General features: G+C 36.8%; 2 protein-coding genes across 2 annotated transcripts in view; one reads left to right on the top strand and one right to left on the bottom strand.

Annotated features, from left to right (window-relative positions):
- Nucleotides 1-24,102, bottom strand: part of LOC127861301 (uncharacterized) — a 436,008-nt gene that overhangs the window by 364,790 nt on the left and 47,116 nt on the right. The window lies entirely within an intron of this gene.
- Nucleotides 4,881-24,102, top strand: part of LOC127861297 (uncharacterized) — a 41,586-nt gene continuing 22,364 nt past the window's right edge. Inside the window, exons 1-8 of the mRNA XM_052399745.1 lie at nt 4,881-5,295; nt 9,668-9,839; nt 17,154-17,263; nt 18,352-18,506; nt 20,889-21,048; nt 22,224-22,338; nt 22,764-22,908; nt 23,641-23,803. Coding sequence (XP_052255705.1) covers nt 5,158-5,295; nt 9,668-9,839; nt 17,154-17,263; nt 18,352-18,506; nt 20,889-21,048; nt 22,224-22,338; nt 22,764-22,908; nt 23,641-23,803 — 1,158 coding nt within the window. The 5' untranslated portion in view covers nt 4,881-5,157. The remainder of the gene's footprint in view (nt 5,296-9,667; nt 9,840-17,153; nt 17,264-18,351; nt 18,507-20,888; nt 21,049-22,223; nt 22,339-22,763; nt 22,909-23,640; nt 23,804-24,102) is intronic.

The raw sequence follows: 24,102 nt of genomic DNA on the forward strand, positions 1-24,102 counted from the left end.
TTTTCTTCTGTCGACAGAAAAAAAACTCTATGTAAAGTTGTCGTAATAATCGTTTATTGAAGAAGGCCTTTGGCCGAAATATTTAATAAAAGAGTTAATGTATGAAGTTTCTTTAATTTACATTAACAACGTATCAGTATATAATCTTTAAATGTATTTAAGTTCGACAACAAGTGTATAATATATTTTGATATTTGAGAGTTTTAATGCACCCAACTTTATTGCTGTATATTATGTAATATTCTATAATTTACATTAAAATTTACATTAAAAACGTGTCAGCGCATAATCTTTATATGTATTTAAGTTCGACAACTCGTGCGTAATACAAATTCAAGCATTATAGATTGACTGTGAAATTTGCCAATAAGATGTAACGGTGTGCTACCATATTGTTCTATTTATAATTCGTCTCGGTCAAGCGTTCTCGATCAGTTTACAGTATAAAACCCACAGATGCATACCAGTACTTATTTTGTTCAACTCGGAACAACCAATATAAGAGGGGATAATAACGTGAAAGTCAAGATGGCGACGTTCATGCCGAGACAGATATTTTTCGCCGTTTTATACCCTTTATTTGTTAAGTTGTAAAATAACGCTCACTTTCTAGCCATATCAGTAAAAGGATGGTTAGCGTTTATTTTGTATTAAAATTCGCTTTATATCTCGACTTTATTTCCCGCAAATGTTCTTAGTTGAACTGTAATAAGGTCATCCCGCTAAGAAATTTTGCATCGAGTAAAGTCGACATATAGAGCGAATATTTATACGAAATAAACGCTATCTTGCTGATATAGCTGGAAAGTGAGCGGCATTTAAAACATTAATTAAGTAATTAAGGGTATAAAACGGCGAAAAATACTTGCCTCTGCATGATATTTGCCTCTGCATGACCGTCGCCATCTTGACTACCACGTGATAACCCCATCTAAATATTGCAAAATCCATTCCCATATCTCCGTACTTAATTGAAAACATTTGTGACGCACCATATTGAACTCGCCTTTTATCTGTCTTTGATCCTTACCTTATCTGGTAATCGCAGGTCTTGAATCAAAGTGATTTAACAGATTTGTGGGCGTAGACTAACAACATGTTTAGATCATTTGCACTGACATAAGTTTGTTTGTAGCTAGGATTCAGGTCCAAAGAGTTCGATATGTCACGCACCTTATTTGAATGAGGTCCAATTTTCTCGAATGCTTTGCGTCAAAACATTATGTAACGTTCACCCACGTGGATGTACATTTGCAATTGATCATCTTCATGATAAATTTTATATTTTACAAAACTGTCGCCGCTTTAAAAAGGTATTAACATTACGTCGATACACAATAGAGAAGTTTAAATAGTGCAAAATAGTGCAAATGTTGTCGCTAAAATGTAATGTGGATGAAGTAAAGCTGTTTAGAAAATAATACTCATAGACTTAAACAATGACAGGCAAAATTTCACGCACTTAATAATAATGTGTGTCAGGATTAAGTGCATCGAGGACAATTTAATAAAAATTAGACAATCTGTACCAAAGGCTAGAATATATAGTTAAATATGCGATGTCTGTAATTCTTATATAGCACGTGATATCAACATGTACAAATGGTTATACATTGTTTACGTTAAAGCCATTTCTAAAATGTAAAACAAACGCTGTGAAGATGCATAGATATTTTGCATCCAAAGAAAATATTTCTAGATCTATACCGTAAAATATTATAACAATTCGACGTTAAGATTAAAAAGTTTGTAACTATTAAATTATCATAACGCAGCCTGAGAAAATGCTATTCTAATCCTAGTGAAAATGTACAGTACATCAATGCCATTGAAAACTTCACAATAAAAGCAGGTCTTCTAGATAATGTTAGTCTAACAACTGTAGAGGGAAAGATTCGTAACATTCTCATAAACAGCTGTCTAAAATGCTTTGATTTGTCCTGCAATTAGCAGTCAATCATTCGTTGCTAGACAGATTTTATCGCCAAAAACAGCAACACGCCGCACGGATTTGCATACGGGACGTGTTATTATGGCGATCAAATTTTTAAATGTGACATGCAATTTAGAAACGTTTCGTAGGTACACAAATGCATAGTTGCCTGTATTTACATTTGAAACAATACGTGACTTTCCATACGCAGAACAGAGAAAATGGCAACGCCACATTTGCCATCGTAATTGGACATTTGTTTTTCCTTCTAGTTCTACTCCGATTTGCGATGCTTTCTGGGATTAGGTTTCTGTTGCGGTTGAGTAGAATGTAAACTTCATCAAGCTGTATAAGTAGTTCTCCTTTTCACGATATACACAATTAAAATTAAGAAATTTTTAGCATTTATAATAAATTGTGGATAACTATAGTAAAACTTGCTATTTAAGTTTCGAACATTTTTGTATTCCGCTCACTTTCCGAAATCTCTAAATCAAAACCTTCCAGCGTTTTATTAAGCAACACTGTTGTTTTAACTGTATGGAAATGTACACTTTAAAAGCTTGTTTACAACAAATATGGAGTAAATAAAGTGGATGCTTTAGTAATAACACCAATGCTAATTCTTTAAAGAGGATTTAACCCTTTCCCCATCAGAAAGTGAAAATGGTTTTTACAACTAGCATAAAACCAGGGCCCGTGTTCACAAAACGATTTTGCAATCGAAAATCGATTTTAACAGACATCGGTTTTCATTTTTGCCTATCAACTACAATGGAAATCCATTTTCAATGACATGCACAATTGATTTTCGATTGCAAAAACTGTTTTGTGAACACGGGGCCACAACAGCCTGCGAGTAACTCGCAGTCTGTTAAGGTTTTATACTGTTTGCTGCTCATCAGACTCTAAGGGTTGGAAATGAAGCCTTTAAAACTTGAATATAGTATGAACAGTATTTAACCCCTTTATGCCTAGTGGACTCTCCCATCCTTCAAAATTGGATCAATTTATTTCAAAAATTAGGGATGTCTATTATATTTATTTCTATATTTAGAATATTTATTACAGAAATTCCTTTAAGCAAACAGCGCAGACCCTGATGAGACGCAGCATGAGTCTACTCTGTTTGCCAATGCCTTTTTTCTAGACGCTGGGCATACATTGGTTAATTACATTTATCTTTTTAATTGACTACAAATGGGTCAAAATACGTATCTAAGGGGTAAAGTAAAATGTATATGTGTATCGTTTTAAATGTAGTTTATAGTGTATAGTTAATGATTACTTACACCGAATAAAACATGATTATGATGATGAATTTTTAAAAGCATCATTGCTTTTGAAAACTACACTTATTTATTGATCTTCAACGGATTCTTAGAAAGTAAATCTCTGTAATACGTGTTTCGCGAACACGGTAATGTTGTTTGAACATCAATGCGTAGAGAATACGGTATCAAAATATATGTTGAAATCGTACTCGAAATATATGACCTAAATATATTCAAGCATGGTAGTATATCTCCCAAGAAAGCAAGGGTGTTTGCAATCGTCATAGGTCTGCATGAGCTGCTGGTCCTCATCTGAGATTATTGTCTTCCCCGCCTGATCAAACACGCTGATCGTCAAAACAAACACATTGTATTAGATAAATCTGCTAGACTTTCGAGATATTGTCGTGGCGGTCTGTCACAGTTTTTGTATTGCAATCAATGCTGTTAGAAAACCATTACATGTACTGTATTGTCTTTTTCTCTCCTTGAACATTTTTCGGCAATTTTGCTATGTGTGTTAGTTTGTTTATATCAAACGATGGATGAAATATAAAATAGTTTTTCTTGTGTTAAATACGCGTTCACAATGTGACATATTTGAAGCGCATACGCTTTCTACACACTGTTTTGGGAATGGAAACATGATGAATGATAATGGTAATCAACAAATTACTAGTATCTTATTCAAAACGATTGAATGTTTTGACTAATTATCTAGCCAAGTAAAAAAGCTTTTACGCATGCTTTTGCAATTCGTATAATTAAGTAGATGTTTTGTAACCTTTTGTATATCGTTATGAACGCATTCCAACTATCGGATTTGGGGAATGCATTTATCAAAGGCCGCCTTATAAGGAGAACTGTGTGCGCTGTAAGACCAGCGAAAATGGAAACGCGATTTAACTTTGAGGAGTCATTTTAAAACAATTACGTGATTAACGAGACCTTATGATAGATTTTCTGACTGCATTGGTAATGTCTTTCAGGGTAGTCAGCCTGGATTTGTGTAGTATTAAGATCTTATAATTTCTATGAAGGATGTTAATCTGTGTTTGTATACTATTAAGATATTATACTAATCGAAATGTTATTACATGTGGTGCAATGCTCATATAATACATATTATAATATTGGAAATAAGTTAGTTAGACCGCACTGAAATGCCTTACAATATAACACACACGATATATACGTTGGTTGCAACTGTATTAAAGCTCGTTGATTGGTTGGCTGGCGTACTGCACGTACGATTGCAAAGACGGGTCAAGTGAGGCGTAAATGACTGCGTGAATGATTCTCGCATTTCGTGGTATATGCCAAATTGAAGGCATCGAGACGTGAGCACTGCTATTAGCTAGAGATGTAAGTGTGTGCAAATGAGAGAACTGGCGCAGATGAGAGGGAAAGAGAACGAGTGGGGATTTATTGAAAAAAATTGTTACCAAGTAGATTTGCGAACGCACTGTTAACAATGGTTATACATTGACGATGTTAGTAGCAAATTGCGAGCGTTAAATTGGCTGTAAAATACATATTTGTACAGATCTTGATAATACTGGATAATCTTCGGTTATAGTAACACAACGTTTATCCATGATGATAACGTAAGTAAAAAGTACAAAGCTTACTTGTTTTTATATTTTATATGTTCTGATCTAGTGTTGAATCTAAGTGTTTCTTTAGTATAGGATATTAAACGACTCTTACGGACAACATACAGAAAATAACACATTACAATTATGCAAGTATGCGATTGTGAGCATATGCACTTAATGTATTGATGGGCAGCAAGCGATTTCATTTGGTCCAATACGCCCCGCGCCGAAATTGGATATAAGGGATACAAAGTGTGGTCAATCAGCATGAAACACTGACGAAAAAGTGAAAGAAAAGACGAGACACAGACAATGCCAACACTCACGATGATACTGTGGTTGTAAGGCAAACATGAAAATATGTGTCGTGGTGACTATAGTTGGAACTGTTTTGGTTGTCATGTCAACCCTGGGGATGACTGTGATACCGCCTGCACATCGCCGGAAGACCGTGTATCAACACATACAATACTGGAATAGACTGCGAAAGGTTGGCATTTATAGCTTCTTCGGTCACGATATTGAGGACTATCATTTACAATATGTAGAAATCAGCTTCAAAATAAGCTGTCTAATGTTGAAATATTCATTTTAAAATCAGCCGATATAATCTTTTGTTTTTGTTTTATCTCTTTTTGAACAGCTTTCTTTGAAAATCTTGCATCCGTCTTTTGGTATTATTCATGTTCTTATGTAATCATTTGATTTCTTCAAATGAACGCACTGGTCGCGTTCTGTAGGAAAAGTATTATATCCATATGAACTGGCAATATTTGTTTTATGTTAAGGGCATTTCGTACCGCAGTTGTACAAATACGGATATTGACAATTTATTTTCGTCTCGTATATCATTTTATCCCACTTTTACAGCGAAATCGGTTGATTAAAGCCCCGTTGATTAAATTTCATCTATAATCAACGGCAAGGCTATAATCAATGGCACGAAATGACGTCATCAACTGCCGAACCGGGACTACTTTTTCCCACGCACCTCGTCACCTGTATTTGCCAAGTGCATCAATAATAAAATCAATCTCAAATGTTTGTCAATCTTAATGACCTTAAAACAAAGGAAAGTAGCAAAAAACGAGTTTTTTTGTCATTTATTGTCATTAAAACCTAGTATTAGGTAAATTTAACACTATGCAAATAGGTTCTGTTGTTGTTGCTCCCCTTTGAAGAAGTCAGTTCGAGTTGCTCCCCTTTGACCGTAGAAAACAATCGTCTGGACCAAGAAATCCTGTGTTCATTTACAAGATGTACTCGGATATGCGTCCATCTGATTTTTCTTTAAAGCATCTTTTCTACCTGGCAATACGCACAATTGACACTGCATCCCGGTGATTCTTGCGTCAACAATTGGGTGTCAACAAGTTAGGTCAGATGCTGAAGGCCATGGCAAAAGACGCCGGCTTTCTCAAGCACAAGAGAATAACGAACCACTCAGTTCGCAAATTCCTGGTCCAAAAACTTCGAAATGCAAACATTCCACCCACTGAAACCATGGCCATAACAGGGCACAAAAATGTCCAGTCCATAACCAATTATTCCAACATATCTGTTGAACAGTAGCAAAAGTGTTCATTCTTGCTCAGTCCAGTAAATGTAACAATCCAACAGATACCTCTTGTTCACCTTCACGCACTGAAACTATGGCCGAAATGCAGCCTAGACAACCGATGTCTACCGTCGAACAAGTTGATCTTGATGTTCGCCCCACCCAGTAACTTCACTTGCAAATGTCTTTCTCAAGTTCGAACAACTTTGCCTCACAATTCTTTGGTGCCACTTTCTACATTCAAAATGTTAATGTATATAATTAGCTTAAATCCAAGTAATCTTTGTTATTTTGTCACGAAATAACCACATATTATAACAAAGAAGGAAATATTGTGCACCTTGTGATCGACTCGATAGTTTGATATCGAAAGTGAATTGTGCGTGGTGTTAGGCTACGGTGTAAACAAATGTAGTTCCTTGTGTATAACAAATTAATGCCATATTGATATCATAAAACTTAAAGATTTGCAATTCAATATGATTAAAATTGTAATAAATAACGCTCGACACTTTGTTACAGAACGATATTCTGATTAAAAAAAATGATTATTTGATCAGCGGTTATTTTTGGAACGCGGAGTAATACACTGACCTTGGTTACACTACAGTCATTATCAAAGTACGACAAACACTCATGAAAACTTATTTTGTTTAAATAAAAATAGTTTACTGAATAAAAAGTGGGATAAATAGAATAATAGGTTGGTGTTGATTATAGATCAGGTTTATCATGCTCGGCACGAAAACGAAAAAGCACTCGCCAAGGCTCGTGCTTTTTGTTTTCTAAGCCTCGCATGATAAACCTGATCTATAATCAACACTAACCTATTATTCTCTATATACATAAATGTGAAAACAATTATGACATTATCAATAGACGAAGGTTGTTTACATTTCGTGACGTCATTTGACGTTGCAAGGTCATTTCAGCAAAATAACAAAATGCGATTGGTCAATCGGAAGAAAACTAAGCCAAAAAAAAAACGCTTATAAAGTATATTACACATGTGGAAGATAAAACTATTTGTAATGGTTATATTACATGGAAAACAGGGTATGGCATGTGTTAAAATGCAATTCCTTTGAGAAGAGATTTATTTTAAAAGTAACCGACGCTTTTACAGTCATTTTCCGATTCTTCTTTGAAAACGTATGCTCTATCTTTGCCAGTGTTGTAATAATTATTGAGGGGGAAGTACTGTGTAATTTAAATCGATTTTTGAATGTAAAAATATGTGTTATTGTCTTGTAGTTAGTTTTTTTCAGTAAACATGATTTGTTGTCTGGAACAAATATTGTTTTACCAACTATATAATATGCGTCCAGTACGTATTCCTTCCTATGCACTCCTCTTTATGTATGATTGCATTATATAACAACATTGTATGCATGGTATATGCATGAAACATGGAAAATAATGCAAGCGTCCGAAAACCAACGACGCCATCATGCTCTGAACTGAAGCCAGACCTAAAATTTATACCCAAAATTTCTCACCAGTCCCATACATTTGTTTTTTACACATATGCGCCCAATTCCCCCCTGTAGCATTTATATTATATTTGTCCTTTATAGTGTTACATAACGTCAATTGCTATGTCAGAAACATCGTCAAAGATCGAATACCAAATATATTTTATGTGTAAACATTTAATAAACTAGTAGTTAGAAAGTTTCGCAGATAAGATGTTTTTTGCAATAAAAATGTATATACATGTATACCAATACAAGTATGCATTCCATTATTCAGTGGAGAATGTGTCTTGTATTACAAATCGCATCTGCTGTACTTTGTACATGTGTATTCGTGTCGCTTTTGTTGAGTAACACCACACATATGAAAATTAGTCATATGAATTAAAGAATTCAGACAAACTAAAACGAAAACAAAATTCATAGAAATACATTTGATTTCCAAAACGTAAAGCTATTTGTTCCAAAGTATGTATGCTATTATGATTCTATTGTTATTGTGAATTCTGTCTTTAATTCTTGACTGACAAGCGGTTCTTAAAAATAAATGAATAATATAGTAACACAGATTAGCGCTAAGACTTTTCGTAAACAAGTTTATAAAACCGATATGTACAATACGTTGCAAATTAAAATGCTTCAGTTTGATTGGAAAACGCGTACGTTTCAGAATAGTCCATACCACTTGCATATCACGTTTCTTAATCAAGCGTTACTCTTTGGAATGATAAATTCGCAGTGTCTACATATAATATTCTTTAATGATAATTGCTTCGAAGTTTTGATACATTTAAACGCCCTTATATATTAAACAAATGCCAGTATTCACCAGGATTGAGTTTGAACGAAGAAGGATTTAAAATGGCGAAATACATGTTGAACATTATTCCATAAATATCCATTTATATTACTAACCTGTTCATTTTTATGCCCCCGAAAGATGGCATATAGTTTGTTTAACTCTCCGCCTGTCCGTCCGTCTGTCAGTCCGTCAATCAGTCCGTCTGTCCGTCTAAACACTTTCACATTGGTCATAACTTTTGCAATATTGAGGATAGCAACCTGATATTTAGCATGCAGGAGCTGCACATTTTTAGTGGTGAAAGGTCAAGTTCATCCTTCAAGGTCAAAGGTCAAATATATGTCTTCAAAGCGGCGCAGAAGGGGGCATTGTGTTTCTGAGAAACATATCTCTTGTTCTATTTGTTATACTTTTGTACAGAAATAACGACAAATTCATGTGTTCATTTTCATTCAGCTGTAAGTAAAATCGATTCAGGATTCTCTAAAAAGATATAACATAAAGGCCACCAGGAAGCGTAAACCCCAAAGATTATACCTATTTAAGTGTCCTGTATTAAGAAATGTAAAGTTAAATAATGTTAATATTACCGCTTCATACGCTGTAGGACACGTTTTACAAAAGACATCCACAATAATGTATTTGTTAACGTTGTAATTATAGAACATTCGCTGTTAATTACAATGTAACACGTGCACGTGAGTTCAGACTCGCTCTTGAAAAAAAAAAGGCTGGAAGTATGAGCGAAAAGTGTCGTCCCTGACTGTTCTGACTGCTCAGGCTTGTTCGGGACGACACTTAACGCATATGCATTAAGGCCGCACAGGCTTATCAGGGACGACACTTTCAAATTTAATGGAATTGTTTTGTTCAAAGGAAGTTTCCCAAAATGCACATCCAGTCCAGGCGGAAAGTATCGTCTTGAAAAGCCTTTGCGGTGCGGACGGCACAGGCCTATATGGGACGACAATTTACGCACATGCATTATGCCGCGTTTTCCCAGACCATGACTTATAACTGTTTCCAGTTCGCCTCCTTGATAAAGACGTACAACCTGTCACATCACTTCGAAAGACCCGGCATCACGGTGTTCGTACCCGTGTCCTCCTCCAACGATGTCTTCCTTACCGAGGCCGCCTGGTTTGGTTACAACAACAGTGATCGTGCAACCGTGGAAAGCATACTTCTGTATCACATAGGTGAGTTTTTCCATAGCACGCATGTAAATATATTTCATAGCTGATAGGAAAGTCGTCTTTTACAATAATTAAAAGGGCATTATATGTATACAGCTGGCAACTTCATTCGAATTCCATGATAATGCAGTACTCTTAAATCAGATGCCATTCGATTTGGTTTCAACAGCGATTACAGTACTGTCGAATACATACTTTTGCATTATATACTATGTTTATCATTTTGGAATACTTATGTCATTTTAAATAAAAAGGCTTATCAAGTTGCATTTATTTCAATGAGATCATTCATGTTAGAAATAAATCGCCGATTTATCGATTTAGATGTGTTTGTTTGGACATTTCTTTAGGTACAAATGTGAATAGTAATTTTAATATGAGCTGTGCTCTGTGAAAATGGGGGTTTAATGCATGTGCGTAAAGTGTTGTCCCAGATAAGCCTGTGTGGTCCGCACAGGCTAATCAGGGACGACACTTTCCGCTTGTATATGTTTCGTTTAAAAGAGAGTCTCTTCCTAGCAAAATTTGAGTTCATGCGGAAAGTGTCGTCCCTGATAAGCCTGTGTGGACTTCACAGGCTTATCTGGGACTACACTTTTCGCATACGCATTAATCCCCTTTTTCACAGAGCGCGGCACATATATATTGCCGTTTTGTTTAGCAACAATATGAGTGGACACAACACTGACCGTACGCATCTTCAATAACTTTAGGAGTTCATGAAGCTTTAAGATATGTCTCGTTTTTTGTATTAAATAAAAGAATCAGCGTAAACGAAGTGTATATGCATGTAATCGTTTTCACTGACGTAATACGTATTTTAAGTACAGCATTAAATCGATTTGTTCCTTCATGATATATGACTTACGTGTATTGTATTTATTTTCCGTTTATCTAAAGAAACAACATATTTATTTTATACTGCATATGATAAGAAGTTAAAGTTAAGTCAGTAACCTTAATACCATCAAACTGATTTTTTTTTAATATAAAACATGGTAACGTTTGCTCGATTTAAATTGTGTCATGTTACAACGACCGCGCGAGTATACCGATTCGTATGCCAAAAACGTTTAGTTGTACTCATATTGCAAATTGCAAAGTGTATGTAGAAATTAAATAAATATAGCCACATTAACCTATTTATGCCTAGCGCCTAGCCTTGGCAAACAGTGTAGACCCTGATAAGACGCCGCATCAGGGTCTGCGCTGCTTGCTCGAAGGAATTTCTGTAAGAAATATTTTAAATAAAGAAATAAGTATACTAGACATCCCTAATTTTGGAAATAAATTGATCCAATTTAGAAGGATGGGAGAGTCTACTAGGCATAAATGGGTTAAAAACAACTGCACCACAAAAACGCTTGAAGTATAAACCGTACTTAAGCGGTCCGTATAGCTAAAATCAGAACGTGCGCACACATTACAAATATCGACAATAAGTTTGGGATTGCGCTATGAATCAGAACGGGCGCACACATTACACATAGCGACAATAAGTTTGGGATTGCGCTATGAATCAGAACGTGCGCACACATTACAAATATCGACAATAAGTTTGGGAATGCGCTTATGAATCAGAACGTGCGCACACATTACAAATGGCGACAATTAGTTTGGGATTGCGCTATGAATCAGAACATGCGCACACATTACAAATAGCGACAATTAGTTTGGGATTGCGCTTATGAATCAGAACGGGTGCACACATTACAAATAGCGACAATTAGTTTGGGATTGCGCTATGAATCAGAACGTGCGCACACATTACAAATAGCGACAATTAGTTTGGGATTGCGCTATGAATCAGAACGTGTGCACACATTACAAATAGCGACAATTTGTTTGGGATTGCGCTATGAATCAGAACATGCGCACACATTACAAATAGCGACAATTAGTTTGGGATTGCGCTTATGAATCAGAACGTGTGCACACATTACAAATAGCGACAATTAGTTTGGGATTGCGCTTATGAATCAGAACATGCGCATACATTACAAATAGCGATAATTAGTTTGGGATTGCGCTATAAAACAGAACGTGCGCACACATTACAAGTAGCGACAATTAGTTTGGGATTGCGCTATGAATCAGAACGTGTGCACACATTACACATAGCGACAATTAGTTTGGGATTGCGCTTATGAATCAGAACGTGCGCACACATTACACATAGCGACAATTAGTTTGGGATTGCGCTATGAATCAGAACGTGCGCACACATTACACATAGCGACAATTAGTTTGGGATTGCGCTTATGAATCAGAACGTGCGCACACATTACACATAGCGACAATTAGTTTGGGATTGCGCTTATGAATCAGAACGTGTGCACACATTACAAATTGCGACAATTAGTTTGGGATTGCGCTATGAATTAGAACGTGCGCACACATTACAAATAGCGACAATTAGTTTGGGATTGCGCTATGAATCAAAACGTGTGCACACATTACAAGTAGCGACAATTAGTTTGGGATTGCGCTTATTAATCAGAACGTGCGCACACATTACAAATAGCGACAATTAGTTTGGTATTGCGCTTATGAATCAGAACGTGCGCACACATTACAAATAGCGACAATTAGTTTGGGATTGCGCTTATTAATCAGAACGTGTGCACACATTACAAATAGCGACAATTAGTTTGGGATTGCGCTTATGAATCAGAACGTGCGCACACATTACAAATAGCGACAATTAGTTTGGGATTGCGCTTATGAATCAGAACGTGTGCACACATTACAAATAGCGACAATTAGTTTGGGATTGCGCTATGAATCAGAAGGTGCGCACACATTACAAAAAGCGACAATTAGTTTGGGATTGCGCTATGAATCAAAACGTGCGCACACATTACATATAGCGACAATTAGTTTGGGATTGCACTTATGAATCAGAACGTGCGCACACATTACAAATCGCGACAATTAGTTTGGGATTGCGCTATGAATCAGAACATGCGCACACATTACAAATAGCGACAATTTGTTTGGGATTGCGCTATGAATCAGAAGGTGCGCACACATTACAAAAAGCGACAATTTGTTTGGGATTGCGCTTATGAATCAGAACGTGCGCACACATTACAAATAGCGACAATTAGTTTGGGATTGCGCTTATGAATCAGAACGTGCGCACACATTACAAATAGCGACAATTAGTTTGGGATTGCGATTATGAATCAGAACGTGCGCACACATTACAAATAGCGACAATTAGTTTGGTATTGCGATTATGAATCAGAACGTGCGCACACATTACAAATAGCGACAATTAGTTTGGGATTGCGCTTATGAATCAGAACGTGTGCACACATTACAAATAGCGACAATTAGTTTGGGATTGCGCTATGAATCAGAACATGCGCACACATTACAAATAGCGACAATTAGTTTGGGATTGCGCTATGAATTAGAACGTGCGCACACATTACAAATAGCGACAATTAGTTTGGGATTGCGCCTATGAATCAGAACGTGCGCACACATTACAAATAGCGACAATTAGTATGGGATTGCGATTATGAATCAGAACGTGCGCACACATTACAAATAGCGACAATTAGTTTGGGATTGCGCTATGAATCAGAACGTGCGCACACATTACAATTAGCGACAATTAGTTTGGGATTGCGCCTATGAATCAGAACGTGCGCACACATTACAAATAGCGACAATTAGTTTGTGATTGCGCTATGAATCAGAACATGCGCACACATTACAAATAGCGACAATTAGTTTGGGATTGCGCTTATGAATCAGAACGTGCGCACACATTACAAATAGCGACAATTAGTTTGGTATAGCGATTATGAATCAGAACGTGTGCACACATTACAAATAGCGACAATTAGTTTGGGACTGCGCTCATGAATCAGAACGTGCGCACACATTACAAATAGCGACTATTAGTTTGGGATTGCGCTATGAATCAGAACGTGTGCACACATTATAAATAGCGACAATTAGTTTGGTATTGTGCTATGAATCAGAACATGCGCACACATTATATATAGCGACTATTAGTTTGGTATTGCGCTTATGAATCAGAACATGCGCACACATTACAAATAGCGACAATTAGTTTGGGATTGCGCAATGAATCAGAACGTGCGCACACATTACAAATAGCGAAAATTAGTTTGGGATTGCGCTATGAACCAGAACGTGCGCACACATTACAAATAGCGACAATTAGTTTGGGATTGCGCTATGAATCAGAACGTGCGCACACATTACAAATAGCGACTATTAGTTTGGGATTGCGCTTATGAATCAGAACGTGCGCACACATTACAAATAGCGACAATTAGTTTGGGATTGCGCTTATGAATCAGAACGTGTGTACACATTACATATAGCGACAATTAGTTTGGGATTGCGCTTATGAATCAGAACATGCGCATACATTACAAATAGCGACAATTAGTTTGGGATTGCGCTATGAATCAGAATGTGCGCACACATTACAAATAGCGACAATTAGTTTGGGATTGCGCTATGAATCAGAACGTGCGCACACATTACAAATAGCGACAATTAGTTTGGGATTGCGCCTATGAATCAGAACGTGCGCACACATTACAAATAGCGACAATTAGTTTGGGATTGCGATTATGAATCAGAACGTGCGCACACATTACAAATAGCGACAATTAGTTTGGGATTGCGCTATGAATCAGAACGTGCGCACACATTACAATTAGCGACAATTAGTTTGGGATTGCGCCTATGAATCAGAACGTGCGCACACATTACAAATAGCGACAATTAGTTTGGGATTGCGATTATGAATCAGAACGTGCGCACACATTACAAATAGCGACTATTAGTTTGGGATTGCGCTATGAATCAGAACGTGTGCACACATTATAAATAGCGACAATTAGTTTGGTATTGTGCTATGAATCAGAACATGCGCACACATTATATATAGCGACTATTAGTTTGGTATTGCGCTTATGAATCAGAACATGCGCACACATTACAAATAGCGACAATTAGTTTGGGATTGCGCAATGAATCAGAACGTGCGCACACATTACAAATAGCGAAAATTAGTTTGGGATTGCGCTATGAACCAGAACGTGCGCACACATTACAAATAGCGACAATTAGTTTGGGATTGCGCTATGAATCAGAACGTGCGCACACATTACAAATAGCGACTATTAGTTTGGGATTGCGCTTATGAATCAGAACGTGCGCACACATTACAAATAGCGACAATTAGTTTGGGATTGCGCTTATGAATCAGAACGTGTGTACACATTACATATAGCGACAATTAGTTTGGGATTGCGCTTATGAATCAGAACGTGCGCATACATTACAAATAGCGACAATTAGTTTTGGATTGCGCTATGAATCAGAATGTGCGCACACATTACAAATAGCGACAATTAGTTTGGGATTGCGCTATGAATCAGAACGTGCGCACACATTACAAATAGCGACAATTAGTTTGGGATTGCGCTTATGAATCAGAACGTGCGCACACATTACAAATAGCGACAATTTGTTTGGGATTGCGCTTATGAATCAGAACGTGCGCACACATTACAAATAGCGACAATTAGTTTGGGATTGCGATTATGAATCAGAACGTGCGCACACATTACAAATAGCGACAATTTGTTTGGGATTGCGCTTATGAATCAGAACGTGCGCACACATTACAAATAGCGACAATAAGTTTGGGATTGCGCTATGAATCAGAACGTGCGCACACATTACAAATAGCGACAATTAGTTTGGGATTGCGCCTATGAATCAGAACGTGCGCACACATTACAAATAGCGACAATTAGTTTGGGATTGCGATTATGAATTAGAACGTGCGCACACATTACAAATAGCGACAATTAGTTTGGGATTGCGCTATGAATCAGAACGTGCGCACACATTACAATTAGCGACAATTAGTTTGGGATTGCGCCTATGAATCAGAACGTGCGCACACATTACAAATAGCGACAATTAGTTTGGGATTGCGCTATGAATCAGAACATGCGCACACATTACAAATAGCGACAATTAGTTTGGGATTGCGCTTATGAATCAGAACGTGCGCACACATTACAAATAGCGACAATTAGTTTGGGATTGCGCTATGAATCAGAACGTGTGCACACATTACACATGGCGACAATTAGTTTGGGATTGCGCTATGAATGACTCGTTCCGTGTCCTGTGGCGGCCAATACAGCTGGTCGGAATGGAAATTCAGATATTTAGATAATGGACAGTAGCGGAGGTTATTTATAATAACCGTCCCTTGTGTATGTATATTGATTAACGTCATTGTCGATGTTCGGGGTGATTTATTCGTTGATTGCATGCGAATGGTTATAGCTGTAAGATGTTGAAATACATTAACAGACTGATACGTGATGGCGTTTTAATTGCATAACGATCACAAGCACATGATAAATTTGTTAGTGCTTAATTGCCAGTTGCTTAGCATAGTTACATGTATTGTTGATCGGACAATGGAAAATATGTGAAATAATTAAAACATACTCTATCATATCACGTAAAGCTTCCTAGTTAATCAATTACCAAATGGAAATCCGAGAAAGCATTCATAAAAGTTACCGGTCGCCTAACATATATCCAAGCAAGCACTTATTAAATGTTAACTGTAATACTCGCCCTACGTTTCATGCCAACACAAGAATAAGTATACCTGCAATGTCCAATGAAAATCGACCATTTTAACGAAAGAAACGAAGTGAGCCGCATTGTGACGAATGTTTCCGTGTAGACTCAAATACACTCTACGATGAATGCCGACATCAGCCGACATGGAAAAATACCGCGGGGGAGTTTCGTACAATAAAGTTAATACATATAAATCAATTTTCCGTATGGCAATATTTCTACGCTAGAAGTGGTCTGGTAACATAGATTTAATGCGACATAAGACGAGCGAACGCGAGATTGGCTTCGGGCAGCTTCGGAAGCATGACGTAGTTCTCATGAATACGTCGTTCTTCCGACGCTGCCCGAAGCTCGTCCTTCGTTGGCTTTTGCGTTCGTTCGTAAATGTTCGGATATCGTGTCGGGAAATTAACATGGACTATATTTTCGTACTAAAAATAAAATTGAGCATTTTGTATCTCGTTAAATCTTTGTAACAATACCACATCTAGCGTTTAAATGTTGGCAATTGCTATAAGGCACACTTACTTTTTGAGGGTTAACTTTATTTTACGAAATATTTTCCGAAATATTCGTTGATTTTGAGTATTCATGTTACTTTAATGGAACAGAGCAGCCAGTTATCTTAATGAACCTGCGTGTTTTTAGCGGAATCGGTAACGAGTGTAGCTGATATGTCCTCAAGGAAATCCGCGATGACTCCTCTCGAAGGACAGAGGCGGTTGTTCTTCGGAAGTTACAACTACGGAGACTCGATTGTAAGTTGTTCTTCGGAAGTTACAACTACGGAAACTCGATTATAAGTGACGGCCTTTTTACTCAAGACTCATTTGAGCCAAGCTTTGGGAAATGCGGGCTTAATGCGTGTGTGTAAAGTGTCGTCATAGATTAACCTTGCAATCCGCACAGGCTAATCAGGGGCGAAACTTTCCGTTTAAAGACGGAAAGTTTTGTCCCTGATTAATATTTGACAGGCTAATCTGGGAAACATTTTGCGCACAACAAAGTGTCGCATCTTTGCGACACTTTACACCCGGTTTTCCGAGGCCGAGGATCGTTTATTTAGCTCGATTGAATCAAAAGCTTACGGTTTACGGAGAAAATCGGTTACATTACATTGGTACTGGTATGTCCACACTTTGAACACATGGATTAAGGTGATTTGATTCAAATATTTGAAGAGTGTTCGATTAAATCAATAACGTGGAGTATTCGATGTTAGATTGTTGTTTCCTGATTTTGTCTTTCGTTCAGTAAGCAAACTCTAAATAAATCCCTGTTGCATAGCGTGCCACCTCTCACTGAACGCTGAATACTAATTTTGAACACACCAAATCAACTATTAGACCATAATGCTGAGTGGAGTACGGTGTAGAATCGTATTGTATTAATAGAAAACATAAGAATTTAACTAAATGTGCAGATGTTTAAATACTTCAATCTTCAACGTATAATGTAAAAATAGCACTAATTGTTCGGCTAACAATGCTTCATTATTACTTTTTTATTTCCATTTCGACTGCGTAAAACGAATTGTAAGCACACTAACTTCTACATTTCCCTTAATGAGCTTCAATGCGGGAAAACGGGGCTTAAATAATGTGCGTAATTTTCGTCCCATATCAGCCTGTGCAATCCACACAGGCTAATCAGGGACGACACTTTCAACCTAAACTGGACATTCGCCAAGTAAAACGCCCTTTAAACGACAAAACCCTTACAGGCGGAAATTGTCGTCCCATTGCGGACGGCACATTACGCCAATGTATTATGCCCCGTTTTCCCAGAGCGATTCTCAACTTTAATTTGTGCAGTTAACATTTCTTGTACATGTCTTATGATAAAGGTACATACTGTCAACGGAGCCTGGATTCTGACCGCAGACATTCTTGCTAGCAATGGTATAGTTCACCTAGTGGACAGGTTTCTGATACCAATACAGTCCAACAAGACGGTCGCAGATTATCTGGAACATCCGGACATACAGAGGTTTTCATTTCAGTAAGAACATGCAATTTCTGTAAAGATAAGTTTAACTTCTATGTAATTATTTAGCTCGCTTGCATTGGTAGCCGATGGCTTATTAAACGCTCTCATGCCCGTATCCTTAGTAGAACCAATACTTTGCGTGTCTCATGTCCGTATCCTTAGTAGAACCAATACTTTGCGTGTCTGGAGGAGATCTCAAGATGCTCTCACAGTGTGGATCGAACCCGTGATGTTCAGATCGTTAAACGTCAACAATATCCACTTCAGCGACCTCTAATATGTGAAGATTAGACGTAATTTCAAATGCGATTGCATATTTGCCAGTTCTTCCCATTGATTATTTAATGAAGGAATTATTTATTATTTAAAACTGTGATTCTTTAAAAGTGCAAACATGTTAAAAACTTGTATGTACCGATGCCTGAAATAGTTAAACTAAGGAACGTTCTACTTTGGATGTTGTGTTATGCAAAAGGTAACATAATACTATACTGACGTTTTCATTATACTTAATTTGGTATCCTGTTTGATTTACTTAATATATTAATTATAGCATAAGTCGTGATTTTGTGTTGATGTATTTCTCAAATAAATAAACATCAAACGCCAGGAAAGTGTTATATATTTATAGCTTTATAGAATTTGAACCTCTTAATTAAATCGCTTAAAAATAATATCTAAACGAACATTTAATTAATTTTTCAACTACCAAACCCTACTGTTATAATTCAAATCAACTGATGGCACAGCCCCTAAATAATAGCAGTATCGCAAATGTAAATACACCAACACACTCCGGAACAAACTCGCTTATCGCAGGCAAATCGGACCAAATTTACAAATGGATCTGTAAAAGTGTCTGTAATTTGGAAATTGGACGCCGCCATTAACTTACGAGTATCTGCAACGCCAGATTTACATATTATTTTAAGCGCCGCTGCTCAAACGTCTTGTTGTCAGGAAGGATTGCTTTGGTTTTCATTATCAAACGTTTTAACACGATTATCCCCCTTGGTTGCAATAAAATGTTTAGCAACGCTTTCTCATACGAGACTGCGGGCAATAAAAGGGATATTACGAGTGTCTGAAAGCACCTTTCAGGATATAAAAGACACATTTGAGTTTTTGCTTAAGTGCAAAATTGCGGAAAACAAATGAGATTGTAAGATTGGGTTCTTTATTGTGTGTAATTTCAAATGTTTTCCAGACATTCATTAGATACAGGTTTATAAACTGCATCACAATGATCCGTATCGAGGAATATTTGCGATACAAATTTAATAGTTTTTATTTTAGTTTTTAAAAAAAATAAATTAAGACGGTTTGTTACCAGATTAAAGACCATATGCATTGCCTTCTAGTAAGTTGAATTCAAGCTTTCTATTTAAGCGAAACACGCTTAAAAATATTTCCTCACACAAACTCGGCAATTCACATGCAAGAGACACAATTGTTGCATTTTCAGTATTTATATTAGAAATACTTACACATGTCTTTCATAAACATAATACGTTCGAATATTGTACATACTTTATAAGTGAATATATAACTATGTTGAACTCCTGTAATAGAAGTACTTCGGAATATGTTAGAGTTTGGAAACTCCACTTATCCCTCAAAATCTGACGGTAAAAACAAATCTTAAAAAAAATACGAACAATATCAACCGTTATTTTTAAAAAAAAAACCATTTTGACATGAAATGAGTCAGCAAAGTTTGTAACTTTGTATGCGTATTTTTATTTTCAAATGTTAACCGCAGTATGGGACAATCCTATTATAATATTATACATGCATTTTTGAAACTCGCACAATGCATACTACACAGTTACGTCATATTAAAGCATTGCGTATTCTTTGTCCAGCTCAATTAGGTTGGCATCTATCATTGACTTGGTATTCATTGTCCAGCTCAATTTGGTTGTCATCTATCATTGACTTGGTATTCATTGTCCAGCTCAATTAGGTTGGCATCTATCATTGACTTGGTATTCATTGTCCAGCTCAATTTGGTTGTCATCTATCATTGACTTGGTATTCATTGTCCAGCTCAATTTGGTTGTCATCTATCATTGACTTGGTATTCATTGTCCAGCTCAATTTGGTTGTCATCTATCATTGACTTGGTATTCATTGTCCAGCTCAATTAGGTTGGCATCTATCATTGACTTGGTATTCATTGTCCAGCTCAATTAGGTTGGCATTTATCATTGACTTGGTATTTATTTTGCAGATTAATTGCGACGGCTTCTATCATTGACTTAATATTTATAAGTGTGTTTCTAAAACTATTAGTTTGTATACTCTGTTGACAATGGACTTCTCTATGTCAATTTCATATTTTGTGCTTGTATATTGTATGAATTAATTCTGTACTTGTGATTTATCTTACAGATCAATTAGGTTGGCATCTATCATAGACTTGCAACTGAAGTCTGCAACGAACTCTTCAACGAATCGCTTCACCGTGTTTGCTCCTAATGATTCCGACATCAACATAATGCCGGACTTTGGCAAGGATATTTTGTTTAATGATACGGCTTTGCTGAAATCGGTAAGAACTCGTTTTCGTCTAGTGTACTAGTGTATTCGCACCATTTTGTCACGCTCGATTGGCCATTGTCGACTCGTGTATTTTTTAAATATACCCCGGAAACTCTTAAGTATACTAAATGTACCCCGGGTACGGAAAATATACTGAAACGTATCCGGCCAATTAAGACTGTATCAGCGTTTTATTCCCGCCCCAAATCGTAAAACGAAACACAATTCTCTTTGAAGAAAACCTGCCTCAACATTCTTTCTGATCATGACAATCTATAATATCGAGGCAATTTTACAAGATATTGACATACATATGAACATAACTAATTTGAAAAAAGCCGACAACGACCAATTGAGCGTTAGAATTTCCGGGAACGTTTAAGTATATTTTTCGTACCTGGGGTACAGTGAAGTAGTAACCGAGCCGATACTGACCAATCGAGCTTTTGTCACATCAATCGTAGGTAGGCTCTAGCATTTTAGAAATATTATGTCTGATTCTATTGATTACATTCGGCCTAATGTTACTTTAGAGAATAATATAAGTAAATTAAACTGTATTCACGACCAGTTCATATGCTTATAAATCAAATCATGAAGGCGTTTGCTATACAAACGTGCGCACAGGGCGACAATTACAAGTATTATGAACTATAATCAAGACACAATTTAAAACGCAAACTTACAATATTTATTTTCGCATTTATCAAAGTACATTTTGCATGGCTGTTGTAGAAACCAAGTTTTGTAACACTAATTCATTACGTTTGTTTTAAGTTATGATTGAACAATTTTACTTAATAAAACGGTAAAAATGTTGGATAAAAGATGAAGAATAACTGTTGAAAACGAATTGGTATTATTTATTGAACCTTGTCCTGGAGAAAATGGCTTTATGCATTTGCGTAAAGTGTCGTCCAACATTATCCTGCGCAATCTGGACAGACTAATCTGGGACGATACTTTACATCTAAACTGGATTTTCGCAAAGAAAACACTTTCTTACAATAACAAGTTTTCATTTATGAAATACTTCTTTTAAACGATAAATATAATAAAAGCGGATTGTGTCGTTCCTGTTCAGCCTATGCGGACTGCACAGGCTTACCTGGGACGACAGTTTGTGCACATGCAATAAGCCCAATTTTCGCAGAAGATTGTCGAATAGCTTTGTTTGAGTTGTAGGTATTTTGGGCCCACACGATCGAGAACGAAACCGTGTATATCCCCAGGATGGGAACTATTTCCAACTACCCAGCAAAGGCGGGCATACTGAAGTTTTACCGCGTTGGATCCGATGGTATAAGCTTTAAATAAGTTAACAAACAGACACAAAACAACAAAATACTTTATATTCAATACGTACTCAAGACCTCTGTTTCGCTGTTTAGTAATTTAAAAACGCAATTAGCAACAACTGTATAGATGTTCGAATAAATGAGCGCCGTCCCAGATTAGCTTTCAGCTTTGAATGTATTTTTCTTTTCTGCATAGTTTCACAGGCTAATCTGGAACGACACTTTACGCACTTAATGCACACATGTTTTATTTATATATATATATTAAGACTATGTGCCTTAATCCAACTGATTTAAATAAACATTTAAACTAGATTTGAAATATTCATTTGTCTATATTGATAGATTATGATCAAAGGGGGACAAACCAAGCTCTCACAAACTGTTTTAAGCTTAAATAATTTCAATCTTCCTTGCCTTGTTACAGTGTACGTGTCGAACAATAAGGTTCGAGCCCGTGTTGTGCAGCCGAACATCCCGGTACAGAACGGGGTCATCCACGTAATCGACGACCTGCTTTTCTTTGTGTACAGAAACTTGCGGCAGACGATCGAACATCAACAAAAGATAAGGTAGTGTATGACCTTCTTAATATAATCTTAATATATATCTTAATATAATGTATAATCGGGTCTGGTTTTGTATAAACTTGAAGCGCACATTGCAATTATTTCGTAAATGTAAAGTAACCGGGTTTATTTACCAAGAATCTCGTTCTGAATTTTTTTCGCTCAAATGCATATTCGTATAGAGTCGTCCTTGATTAATCAGTGAGGAAACTTGCCGCTAATGAACCGGGACTAATTAAAGCGGGGTGTGTGGTCCCTGAGTAGCCTTTCCAAATTGCACAGGCTAACTTAGGACGATTCTTTACGCACATGCATTAAGTCCAGTTTTCCCAAACCGAGGATAAGCAAACAAGCTGTTGTATGCGAACTTCTTTATCAAGGGCAATAACCGAATTATCATGCTACATGAATGCCAGATAACATTATCGTTCGTAAATATCGATGACGAGTAACTTGTTATAACATCGAGTATATAAAGTGTACGATAGAAAACGTGGATATAAATATATGCTATCTAAAAAAATCTTTGAAACAATCACTTTTTATGACTATGTTAACCATACAAAACACATGTTTCGCGTAGAGCGTGTAAACCATTATGAAAAATAACTGTTCATAAACGATTATTAAAAAAAGAACTCGCTCCACAATAATTTATGCTAAAGCAATTTACATTGCAGTTTTATACAAGGCAATCTTATATTGCAGTTTTATACAAAGCAATGTCTATTGCAGTTTTATACAAGGCAATCTTCACAGTCTGGACGCGGAAATCGTGACCAAACTCACGGATAAAACACGCAATATGACGCTGTTCCTGCCAACAGACGACGCCTTTGCAAAGCTGCCACAAAATAAACAATATTCAATAGACAATAATGGGACTCACGTTTCTCGGGTGAGTAATGTTACTTTATACGGAATACCGTTAAGGCCATCGTGGTTACACATTAAAATCCAGAGGGCGACAATGCGATAGTGCGATAGTACGACGGCGACAGTGCGATTATACGATGGCGATAATGCGGCAATGCGATAGCGCGATAATACGATGGCAACAGTTCGACAATACGATGGCGACAGTGCAATAGTACGATGGCGAAAATGCGATAATACGATGGTGACAATGAGACAATGCGATAGTACGATTGCGACAACGCGGTAGTACGATGGCGACACTGCGATAGTTATATCGTA

Source organism: Dreissena polymorpha, chromosome 15, assembly GCF_020536995.1.
Source record: "Dreissena polymorpha isolate Duluth1 chromosome 15, UMN_Dpol_1.0, whole genome shotgun sequence".
Classification (NCBI taxonomy): Eukaryota; Metazoa; Mollusca; class Bivalvia; order Myida; family Dreissenidae; genus Dreissena; species Dreissena polymorpha.